This window comes from Eptatretus burgeri, chromosome 1 (assembly GCF_056783735.1).
Source record: "Eptatretus burgeri isolate ZD-2024b chromosome 1, Ebu_testis_v1, whole genome shotgun sequence".
Classification (NCBI taxonomy): Eukaryota; Metazoa; Chordata; class Myxini; order Myxiniformes; family Myxinidae; genus Eptatretus; species Eptatretus burgeri.
The window spans coordinates 29779208-29791678 of NC_140961.1; the positions used below are offsets into that span (position 1 = coordinate 29779208).

General features: G+C 42.3%; 1 protein-coding gene and 1 long non-coding RNA gene across 3 annotated transcripts in view; one reads left to right on the forward strand and one right to left on the reverse strand.

The window, feature by feature from the left end:
- LOC147034147 (uncharacterized) overlaps positions 1-12471 on the forward strand; it is a 32042-nt gene that overhangs the window by 16754 nt on the left and 2817 nt on the right. Inside the window, exon 1 of one of the 2 annotated variants that reach the window (XR_015057245.1) lies at positions 1197-1444. The exons of the other annotated variant lie outside the window; for it this stretch is intronic. This is a non-coding gene — a long non-coding RNA (uncharacterized LOC147034147). Of the gene's footprint in view, positions 1-1196; positions 1445-12471 lie in introns of those variants that run through there. 2 annotated transcript variants of the gene reach the window in all.
- Positions 1-12471, reverse strand: part of RBP4 (retinol binding protein 4) — a 29980-nt gene that overhangs the window by 14782 nt on the left and 2727 nt on the right. Inside the window, exon 2 of the mRNA XM_085877317.1 lies at positions 9414-9547. Coding sequence (XP_085733443.1) covers positions 9414-9547 — 134 coding nt within the window. The remainder of the gene's footprint in view (positions 1-9413; positions 9548-12471) is intronic.

The window sequence follows — 12471 nt, forward strand, 5'->3', positions numbered from 1 at the left end:
TCTCTCTCTCTCTCTCTCTCTCTCTCTCTCTCTTTCTCTCTTTCTCTCTTTCTCTCTTTCTCTCTTTCTCTCTTTCTCTCTTTCTCTCTTTCTCTCTTCTCTCTCTTTCTCTCTTTCTCTCTTTCTCTCTTTCTCTCTTTCTCTCTTTCTCTCTTTCTCTCTTTCTCTCTTTCTCTCTTTCTCTCTTTCTCTCTTTCTCTCTTTCTCTCTTTCTCTCTTTCTCTTTTTCTCTTTTTCTCTCTTTTTCTCTTTCTCTTTCTTTTTCTCTCTCTTTTTCTCTCTCTTTTTTCTCTCTCTTTTTTCTCTCTCTTTTTTCTCTCTCTTTTTCTCTCTCTCTTTTTCTCTCTCTCTTTTTCTCTCTCTCTTTTTCTCTCTCTCTTTTTCTCTCTCTCTTTTTCTCTCTCTCTTTTTCTCTCTCTCTTTTTCTCTCTCTCTTTTTCTCTCTCTCTTTCTCTCTCTCTTTCTCTCTCTCTCTCTGTTTCTCTCTCTGTTTCTCTCTCTCTTTTTCTCTCTCTCTTTTTCTCTCTCTCTTTTTCTCTCTCTCTTTTTCTCTCTCTCTTTTTCTCTCTCTCTTTTTCTCCCTCTCTTTTTCTCCCTCTCTTTTTCTCTCTCTCTTTTTCTCTCTCTCTTTTCTCTCTCTCTTTTTCTCTCTCTCTTTTTCTCTCTCTCTTTTTCTCTCTCTCTTTTTCTCTCTCTCTTTTTCTCTCTCTCTTTTTCTCTCTCTCTTTTTCTCTCTCTCTTTTTCTCTCTCTCTTTTTCTCTCTCTCTTTTCTCTCTCTCTTTTTCTCTCTCTCTTTTTCTCTCTCTTTTTCTCTCTCTCTTTTTCTCTCTCTCTTTTCTCTCTCTCTTTTTCTCTCTCTCTTTTCTCTCTCTCTCTTTTTCTCTCTCTCTTTTCTCTCTCTCTCTTTTTCTCTCTTTATCTTTTTCTCTCTTTCTATTTCTCTCTTTCTCTCTTTCTCTTTTTCTCTCTCTTTCTATTTCTCTCTTTCTCTCTTTCTCTTTTTCTCTCTCTTTCTATTTCTCTCTTTCTCTCTTTCTCTTTTTCTCTCTCTTTCTATTTCTCTTTTTCTCTCTCTTTCTATTTCTCTCTTTCTCTTTTTCTTTCTCTTTTTCTCTCTCTTTCTATTTCTCTCTTTCTCTTTCTTTCTTTCTCTTTCTATTTCTCTTTCTTTCTCTTTTTCACTCTCTCTTTTTCTTTCTTTCTTTCTCTCTCTTTCTATTTCTCTATCTTTCTTTTTCTCTTTCTCTCTCTTTTTCTCTCTCTTTCTTTCTCTCTCTTTCTCTTTTTCTCTCTCTTTTTCTCTCTCTCTCTTTATATTTTTCTTTCTTTCTTTCTTTCTCTCTTTCTTTCTCTTCCCAGGGAGAAAAGAGAAAGAGAGAGAGTTTTCCTCCTCCCTGCAGAAACTCTCCTCCCTTCATTGCAGGGAGACAAAGAGACAGAAGGGTGAGTTGGGGGGAGTTTTCAAAGAGAATGTTATGTTATTCCACTGTTATGAAGTCCACTTAGGACTTCCAGTTCGAGGATCATCATGGTCGGCTGGTTGGCGAGCCCTCCTTCCAGTCCTTTGAAAGCTAAGTTTCCAGTCCTTCTAATGCGTTTTGCGTATTTTGTTATGAAGATTTGTGTCATGGACTGTGGAACTGCATTATGTTTTTTTTAAGGTTCCGAACAGTTTTAGCAGGTAGTTGAGTTAGTTTATTGAAAGAAGCAGGGGAAGGTCTCTTGATAAGTTTAGCGTGAAGTCAGTTGGGGCCTTCGGAGTATGGGGATAAAAAATGGTCATAAATAGAGACCGAAGGAGAAAGGAAAAGGAGTACGTAAGATATAACAGTTGCCTAATGTGGGCCACGTCGACAATGAGGGAAGCAGAGGGTTCTTATTGTTGTAGGAAGTGTGAGGAAATCGTCCACTTGAGGATGGTTATTACTCGGTTTAAGGAACGGATGGATAATTTGCAGCAAGTCGCAGAATGTGAGAAATTTATAGATAATAGTTGATTGTGGCTGTGGAGTGAGGTTGCTGAGGATATTGGAAGCAGTGATGGTGCAATGGGGATGGGCAGTGGCGGAGGTGCAGCGGGTGCGGGAAGTGTCGGAGGTGCAGTGGGTGTGGGCAGGGGCGGAGGTGCAGCGGGTGAGACCAGGAGCTGAGGTGCAGTGGGTGCAGGCATTGGCACAGAAGCAGTGGGTGCCGGCAGTGACGCGGGTGCAGGCAGTGGCGGAAGTGCAACGGGTCCGGCAGTGCGGACGGTGCAACGGGGGCGGGCAGTGGTGATGTGGGCAGGCAGTCATGACGGTGCAACGGGGGCGGGCAATGTTGGAAGTGCAGCGGGTGCGGGCAAGAGCTGAGGTGCAGTGGGTGCAGGCATTGGCACAGGAGCAGCGGGTGCAGGCAGTGTTGGAGTGCAGCAGGTGATGTGGGTGGCAGAGGTGCAGCGGGTGCAGGCATTGGCGGATGTGCAGCGAGTGAAGTGAGTGGCAGAGGTGCAGCAAGTGCAGGCAGTGGCAGAGGTGCAGCGAGTTTCTCTTGCATCAAGATAAAGGGGGTGACATGAAAGAAGGAAGGAAGGAATAAATGTTGAGGATTCTGTATGGGTAGAGATTAGAGATTGTAAAAACAGCAAGATACTGTTAGGATTATTTTATAAGTCTCCGAGTGGGAAGGAAGAGGAGGAAGGAGGAGTACATTAATAATTCAAAGGGGCATGTGGTTTGGGAAGAGTATTAATTATGGGGAATTTGAACTTGCCAGGGATAGATTGGGTCCAGGAACAGGGAAAGGGCAGAGCAGATGAGGATTTCCTAGTTTTATTCCAAGATTGCTTTTTAACCCAGTTTGTGGATAAGCCCACGAGGTGGAGTGTGGTGCTTGACCTCCTTTTCAGTAACGATCCCAATATGGTGGAGGAGGTGGAGGTAGGGTAGCATTTCGGAGCAAGTGACCAACACATTGTGTGTGCAAAGATTCTATTGAGGGTGAGAGTTCAGGACAGTCGGGTAAGGCTATTAGATTTCAGGAAGGCAAACTTGGAGGGTATGAGGAGAGAATTGGGTGATATAGATTGGGAGACTCTAACAACAGGACAATCAGCATCAGAGAAATGGGAAACCTACAAGGACCAAATGTTTAGAGTGCAGAGTAAGTACATTCCAATGAGGTGTAAAATTGGAAGTAGAAAGAGGACATGGTGGTTGAGCAATGAGATAAGGAACGATATTAAGGAGAAGCAGAAGACATTTATTAGGTTAAAATAACAGGACTGGAGTTGGATTTATTAAATTATCGGAGTAAACAGAGGCAAGTTAAGAAAATAATTCGGCAAGCCAAAAGAGAGTATGAGAAGGACGTGGCTAAGAATTTTATACATAATAGCAAGGCTTTCTTTCAATACATCAGGGGAAAAGAACAGGTTCGGACCAGTGTGGGCCCATTGAGGAATAGCACCGGGAGAGTGGTTAGTGATTAAAGCGAGATGGCAGGCTTATTAAACAGGTATTTTCCTGCAACTTTTACACAAGAACAGTCAGGAGAATTGCCAATAGCTGAGAGTATCTATCAAGGAGGTGAGGAAGGGCTTTTTACAGAAGATCCAAGTTGGAGTGGAGGTAGTAAAGGAACAGCTAAGTAATCGAAGAGAAGTTAAGGCTCCGGGTCCAGATAATATGCAACCGAGAGTATTAATGGGAGTGGCTGAGCAGGTAAGCGAGATGTTAATGGATATTTTCAATAGTTCTCTGGAGTCAGAGCAGGTACCACAAGATTGGAGAATTGCAAATGTAACACCAATATATATATATATATATATATATATATATACATATATATATATATATATATATATATATATATATATATATATACAGTTAAGCCCAAAATTATTCATACCCTTACCAAATTTGGAGTATTTTGAATCGTGTTATTTGAGGATTGAGTTTCTTCTGGCTTAAGTTACATAAGAATGTGACAAACAGCTGAAAGAATCACTGCAAGAGATATTTCAAGAAATACATTGTTTCGGGGGTATTTTATTGATAGATTTACAAAAAAATGTCATGTCCAGAATTATTCATAACCTTGCTTTGATCAGTTCAAAGTCACATTCAGTAATCAATGGAAAAGCCTCTGCTTGTGATTACAGCCTACAAACGGTTTTTATACTTGCTCACAAGGTTTTTGCATGTCTCAACAGGGATTTTGGCCTACTCCTTCGCGAAGGTCTCCAGGTCTTTGAGGTTGGAAGGCTTCCTTGCCATCACTCCGGTCTTGAGCTCCCACCACAGATTCTCCATTGGGTTGAGGTCCGGACTTTGGCTTGGCCACTCTAGAACGTCTACATCATTATCCCAGAACCATTTCTTGACTGACTTGACGGTGTGTTTTGGATCGTTGTCCTGCTGATAGGTCCAATGCTCCCCGAGGTGCAGTTTCTCTGCGGACTATTTGATGTTTTCCTCAAGGATCTTGATGTACTGCTCCTTTTTCATGATGCCATCCACTTTGACGAGATTGCCGGGCACACTGGCTGAGAAACATCCCCAAAGCATTATGCTCCCACCTCCATGCTTGACAGTCAGGACTGTGTTCTTAGGGTTGTATGCTTCACCTTTCTTTCTCCAAACGAAAGCAACATCTCTGTGCCCGAAAAGCTCCATTTTCGTCTCATCCGACCACAGAACTGAGGACCAAAAGCTTGGATCTTTGTCCAGGTGAGCTTTTGCAAAGGCTAGACGAGCCTTTCTATGCCTGGGATGGAGGAGTGCAGTCTTTCTTGGTCAGCGTCCATGGAGACCCCCCTTGTGCAACGTCCGCTGGAGTGTCTGCCTTGATATCTTGGTCCTAGACTCGCCAAGGTTGTTCAGGAGAGCCTTAATAGTGATCCGTGGATTGTTGTTGGCCTCTCGCCATACTTTTCTTGCCAGACGAGGCGACACCTGTGGCTTCCGACCACGTCCTTCAATGTTTTTTTTACAGTGTGGAACTCCTTGTACTTCCTAATTATGCTTTGTATGGTGGCAATTAGCACTCGGAACTGCTTCGAAATAACTTTGTAGCCTTTCCCCTCCTTGTGAGCATTCACAATGCACAACCAAAGGTCCTCACTGACTTCTTTCTTCTTCGCCATGCTGACATTGACCTGAGAATGATTGCATCAGCTCCCCTTAAGTTATAGTCTAAAAGCAGAGTGTTGTTCTATAACATTCCTCACTGTACATTCAATAGACCACATTTGTAATGCATTCAGATTGTATGCACACATCTTGGAATAATTGCATAACATTATAAAGAATCTTAGGAATATCAAAAGCATGTGCATTATCACAAACATTGGCCTCAATTCCGAGACTTGGTATGGGGTATGAATAATTTTTGGACAGGTATAAAAACAGAAATCTTAACATTTCTATTGTTATGCTAATAATGTTGAGCCAAAATATATGTGGATTTCTACATGCCAACTGAATGTCCTTGGGTGAAGTGAAAGTTCCATCACTCCAGCTTGTAGGTTTGAGATAAACGCAAAACTCTCAGATTTTTCATACGGTATGAATAATTTTGGGCTTAACTGTATATATGTATATATGTTTGTGTATATATGTATGTATATATATATTGGTCTGTCTGTTTGTCTGTCCTTTATGCAAGCGCAAACCATTTGACCTGGAGCTACCAAATTTGACAAGGAAACCCCTTCCGGGATGAAGAATGGGAACACAGTCGGTCAACCGGTCTGTTTGTTTGTCTGTCCTTTATGCAAGCACAATCCCTTTGACATTGAGCTCCCAAGAAAGGAGTGCGTAGCATGCGGAATCTGCAACATCACTGCATTTGGCTGTACCTGCAACATGAAGAAGTGTTCGATTTGGTGCAATTCCTGATTTTGGGGCATTTTTTCGGAAAATCGGTCCCATCATTTTCTGCCACATCACGTCCCATCATATGCGTAATGGTTGTTAGAAGAGGTTAATGTGACAATGTTTTTTTTGAAGTTTTCGAAAATCCCAACAACTTTACCATGCCACCAAAGAAACGGGCAAGTTTGGGCAGATCTACATCAGCAGCCAGAAAATAAAAACAAACCCCAAAACAGGAAAGCTCACAAGAAAGACAATCACATCATTAAAAAAAAAATAAACGATTAATCAAATTCAGCCTTTTGTCTTAAACTATTTTATTTAACAAACACAATGTGAAATTTATCCTGGGCAACACCGGGTACCTCAGTACCTCAGCTAGTGTATTATAAATGGATCTTCAAAATCCCATTGACTTGATGTATTAAAAGGAGAATGTGTTCCTGACAGAAAAAAAAAAACATTGAGTGGGAATTTTTCAGAGTAAATGAATTAAAATATTACTACAATAATACACGACTGTGTACATATGGGTCTGGTCGTCTTCTTTATTCCTGTGCAGCACAAGGCTGTGTGTAACACCATTGACTGAGGGTGTGGCAGTGCTGCTGATGCAGTGCCCCTGTAGGTTAAAACAGCAATTTTTAGAATTTGGCCAGGATGCCAGGGATGGCTCTCCTACTCTTGACGAAAGAAACCGCAAAGGGATTTTTAATGTCAACCAACTAATTCCGGCAGATGCGACGCCCAGTTTAACGTCCGTCTGAGTGACGGCACAGACATTGATCAATCACCCTGTCTGTGAAATACCAGGATGACAGTTTATAGCTGGGTTGAGGTTTGAACCCAGGCTAGACAGCTGAGAGCGAGTGTGCATACCGCTCGGTCATCTTGCTGTGGAGTGGGGATGCATTGCTTTTTAGCCACTGAAAACATTTTTGAATTTTCTCTTGAACTTATCATTCGCTTTACTCATTCTCATCCTCTGACGTATTTTCCCTTACAAACTCTGGGGATTTCCACACAGAGAACCGAGTCATGTGGCCATGCTCTCCCGCCGTGGAAGCTTTGCCTGCTTTAAAATTAATTTCTATGGCCAAAATTATTTTCGGCCATTTTCTTGAATCTTTTCTTCATCTACCTATAATTTCAGCAATGTGTGTGTGTCTGTGTGTGTGTGTGTCTGTGTGTGTGTCTGTGTGTGTGTCTGTGTGTGTGTCTGTCTGTGTGTCTGTCTGTGTGTGTGTCTGTGTGTGTGTCTGTGTGTGTCTGTGACCGCTGTTTCTCGACAACCACTGGTCCGATCTAATTGAAACTTGCCAGATATATTGTTGGGGACCTGAGTATGTGCCTTTTCAAGGTTTGATATTAATCGGACAAGTGGTTCCCAAGTTATGGCCATTTATTTACCAAACCAATGACAGGACACGTTGCTGCGTAGGCATGGCCGATGGGGAAAGGGCACCATTTAGTTACCAATGACAGGACACGTTGCTTGGCGTTTTGCACCCAGCGCGATGCCCATTACGGGTTACAATGTATGGACTTCCGGATAGTGATGACTTACTGTATTCTTATAATTTCTCGATTTCTTATGCGCATTTATAGATAAACACAATGCCCCAATCTAGTTGTCATTTATGAGAGCGAAGGAACGGCCTGTGTGGTTGTTTTAAACTTTTTTTTTTGCACGTACGGCCACGCAAGAGCGAAGGAACAGCCTGTGTGGTTGTTGTTTCTGGCACGCGGTTTGAGTTTTTATTTATTTATTTATTTTTGCACGTTTGGCCACACACGTACGGTCACGCAAGAGCGAAGGAACGGCCTGTGTGGTTGTTGTTTCTGGTACGCGGTTTGAGTTTTTAGCTATTTATTTTTGCACGTACGGCCACGCACGTACGGGCACATGAGAGCGAAGGAATGGCCTGTGTGGTTGTTGTTTCTGGCACGCGGATTGAGTTTTTATTTATTTATTTTTGCATGTACGGCCACGCACGTGCGGGCACGCACTCGTTCAATATAATTGTTGGAGTAGTATATAAAGTTAAGTTTTGGCAACTTATAGTTACTGTGTAAACATGGAGAAGGTGCAAGCATAGCCTTCCTTAAATAAATACGCTTATGTGCTTGGTTATAATATTTAGCCATTTGTCTTCAACTTTATTTTATTTAATAATCGGTAGTTTCTTCACATTTTCAGATTTCGACGCTTTTTATAGTCCACAAGATCCGATCCTGAAATCCAAAATAATATTTCGATAATATACACATTAATTAGTACGTGAGAGCCGATCGTGTTTCCAAGGCAAGGCATTTTTCGGAGGTCGAATGAAAATGGTACCTAAGGCCCCTGCGAAATGAAGTTGGGCTGATCAAGGATAAGCTTTTCATGAAGGTAAGCCATTGGTTATCTTCAAAAGGAATGTTTAAATTTCCCCAATTATCCAGTTTTCCTTCATACGCTCTCTTCGAGTTCCCTTGGCATGCATGCAAAGTTTTGGGCTGATCGGTTTAATGGTTTTGAAGTTATGGAGGACACACACACACACACACACACACACACACACACACACACACACACACACACACACACACACACACACACACACACACACACACACACACACACACACACACACACACACACACACACACACACACACTGACATTTATTACAGCACGGCGACATCGCGCTGTTATATAATTGGCTATTCTGTCCTGTGTCTTCTGTCACACTTATGGCCGCGTACGTCCCTTTGATCTGAGGGCTATAAATAGAATTTGTCCAACGTCACAACTCTTCCCATCTTCATGCTAATTCACCGTGTCTACGTTTAAATTTTATACCTGCAAAATTGTTTCATCATCCTTAACCTTTTACTGCCCCCAGCCGCGCGATATCGAAGTATTCGCTTCTTGTTGTTATAGATATTGCTACTTATGTTTTCAGCCATACCCAAACCTTATCTCTTTTATGGCCTTTGAAATCTCATAATAATTACTGTGAAATACACTTACTAGTTTGTCTTTGTAAATTTTTACACACCAATGTGGGTTTGAAGACACTTTTCATGATAGTCATTGATGTAATTGACAATACAGTGGCAGAAAAACGGTGTCAGAACCTCTTTTCTCTGTCGTTTTCTTTCTGTAAGCCTTAACTTGCATGGAGATAATGTAGAATGCTTCAAGGGTTTTCTTTAATCCAGCCCATCCTGAATGAGTTGGACAATACCTCTCAATGTCTTTAATCTGAATGGTCATACCCATGATTTACTGGAACCAAAATGAAATATTAGAGTGCCAAAATATAGATTATAAAATATTTTTCTGTGGCCATGACTCAAGATTCCACAAGGGTCCAAATGACTGCATTCAGCCCAAATGAAATTCACAAATAGCTATACACCATTATTTCACATACATTTTTTTTTTTTTTTTTTTTTACAAAAGTGAAGAGCATTATTAAAATGTATGGACAGGATGTTTAGAATGAGAAGCAGGGATAAACACATGAAGTTCCTCCATTTGGGGACATTGTGTATGATGTTTCATAGTACCCAAAGATATTCACACGTCCATAAGCAGTGGCAGCCATTGATCCATTGTCGACGGTAAATATCGCTTTTATATTGTCTTGCAGAAAAACACCTTCGGGATCCTTCTTGGATATGGCAAACCAGACACCGGAAAACTGCAGCATCACACAGAAGCTTGTGTCATTTTGACAATGCAGCCATAGAGGGAGGGTGGTGTACAGGAGAAAGGGAGATATAGGGATTTAAGTTTCAGTTTATTCAACTAGCTCGCTATATGATTCTGACAGGATGGTACAGGGATAGCACACTTGCCTCTGAGCTTCTTCACCTGGGTTTAATTCTTGACTCGCCCGTAAGAACCATTAAACGGCTGCTTTACAGGCAGTATATTGTATCAATGTGTGTTGTCCTTGGGGGACCAAGCTTCCAGCATTAGTTGGTGGGAAACATCAAATTTCCCACGCTGTCAATCAGCCAAGAGTGTGTATATATATATATATATATATATATATATATATATATATATATATATATATATATATATATATATATATATATATATATATATTTTTTTTTTTTACATATACATGGACAAATTCAGGGTGTCCCAAAAGTCTGGATCCAAAGGCATTTTTCCTAATATACAATTTGATATTTTTCTTTTTCTTTCACATCCAATATGGCTTGAAACTAACAATAGAAGATCGAATTGAACTCATTCTCATGTATGCAAGACAGGATTCTTCACATAGAGGAGTTGCTGCTGAATTCAATGGAAAGCATCCAATAACACATGCCACTGTTAAAGTATTTTAACGTTTTAGGTTCAGAAATGTTCACGGTTCTTGTATTCAGCGTATAAATAAGTGTTCGCAAAGTCAAACGCTGTCAATTTGAGCGTTTACTGTAATAAAACTTTTAAATACATTTTTGTCTTTGGATCCAGACTTTTGGGACTCCCTGTGTGTATGTATGATTGTATGTATATTTATTGTTCAATTTCAAAACTTAGACTGCAGAACTGACATTAGCAGCATTTCCGACTGCCCCAAAAAGTGTTCATTTGTCCAATTTGCACATTGTTTGACACTGGACATCTCTGGGTGGTGTTTAGTATGACTGATCGCTAATCGCTTGCCAAGCCAGTCGTTCCTTGTCAACCATTTTGTTGGAGTGGTTTCTTGAGTCCTCAAAAGGGAACCCAAATGTTCAGACCACCTCAACACTAATTGATCCCTTGATATCCTGCAAAATAGATATGATATGTCTTTTTCGCATTTCCAAATTATAAAGTGGATAAATTTGTGAATAAAAGTCAATCTTCTTCTTCTTCAGATTAGCCTTGACGGTATATCAGGAAGTGGACCATCATATCTGTTTTGTCTCCGGGTTACATTGCGATACAAATTAACTCAGATGGCAAATAATTTTCGATTTTCCACAAATATGCCGAGTCGATGCATCCTTGGTGCTTGTTTCGTAATAGAAACTCACATGGTTTCATGCCACATTAATGGCTGAAAGAACCTAATTTTGCCAGAAATTGGACGAAGTTTGTCAAATACCCGCATGTTTTCGGGCTTAGAAAAATGTTCGCTTTTGTGCTCAGAAAATGTTACAGAGCACTGTTGAGAAACAACAGAGATGGCCACATAACCATTCTACACAGAACTGTTATGAAACAACAGATGGCTAGATATTGTGGTTATCCACCATTATTGAGAGAGGATGCCCTCCACATGATTAAGCAGAAGAAACAACTGTCACTCAAAACTGTAACACCACCTCCACCCAGCTTCCAGCATATGTACACTGGCGATTTGAGTGGTGAATGAAACACCTGGTGCCATTGCCCGGCAGTTACCACAAGAGCATCAGAAAAATAATTATCAATTATTAACACAAATTTCTACAAATCATCTCCTCTTCCAGAGGATGGAACCAAGGATGCTAAAACTTTCCAGGTCCCCGCCTCCCCTCCACAATCCCAATTTGCAACTCTACAATCCCCCATTAACTGTCAATCCCACAATACCCACTACCATCCCACACCTCCTGCTCCACCAATACCCATCAATACCCAACACCATACCACCCTCCCACTCCACAATACCCACTACCATCCCACGCCCCTCCACCAACACCCATCAATACCCACCACCAAACCACCCCCCCCACTCCACAATACCCCATCAACCACCACCCCACAATACCCAACATCACCACCCATCACCGGCCCCTCCACCATCCCCCTACAATCCCCCATCAAACATCACCAACACAATACCCACCACCATCCCACACCCCCCCCTTCCACCAACGCCCATCAATACCCACCATACCACCCCCCCCACTCCGCAATACCTCATCAACCAGCACCCCCACAATACCCACCCCCATCCCACTCCCCTCCACCACCCCCACAATACCCACCACCATCCTACACCCTGCCCCTCCACCAATACCCACCACCATACCACCACCAACAATCCACCAACTCCACAATACCCCATCAACCACCACCCCCACAATACCCACCACATACCACCCCCCACTCTACAATACCCCCATCAACCATCACCCCTACAATACTCAACACCACCACCAATCACCCGCCCCTCCACCATCCCCCACAATCTACCATCAACCATCACCCCCACAATATCCCCCATCAAACATCACCCCCACAATACCCACCACGTTCCCATACCCCTCCCCTCCACCATCCCCCCACAACCCCCATAAGCCATCACCCTCAAAATACCCACCACCACCACCACCCCTTATCCCATCTCCCACCACCATCCCCCCCCCCAACCCCCCATCAACCATCACCCCCACAATACCACCACCACCACCAGTGGGAGAGGGAGAGAGAGAGGGGTCGTAGGGAGCAGCAGAGGGAGGCCCACTGCCGATGCAATGCCCTCTGCTGGTTTGGGCAGGAATTTGGAATTTGTCCAGTGTGCCGGCGATAGCTCACTTACTCTTTGCGAAGGACACCGTGGGATCTTTATCATCCACCAACGAATGCTAGCAGACATAACGCCTGTTTTGATGTCCATCCAAGTGACAGCAC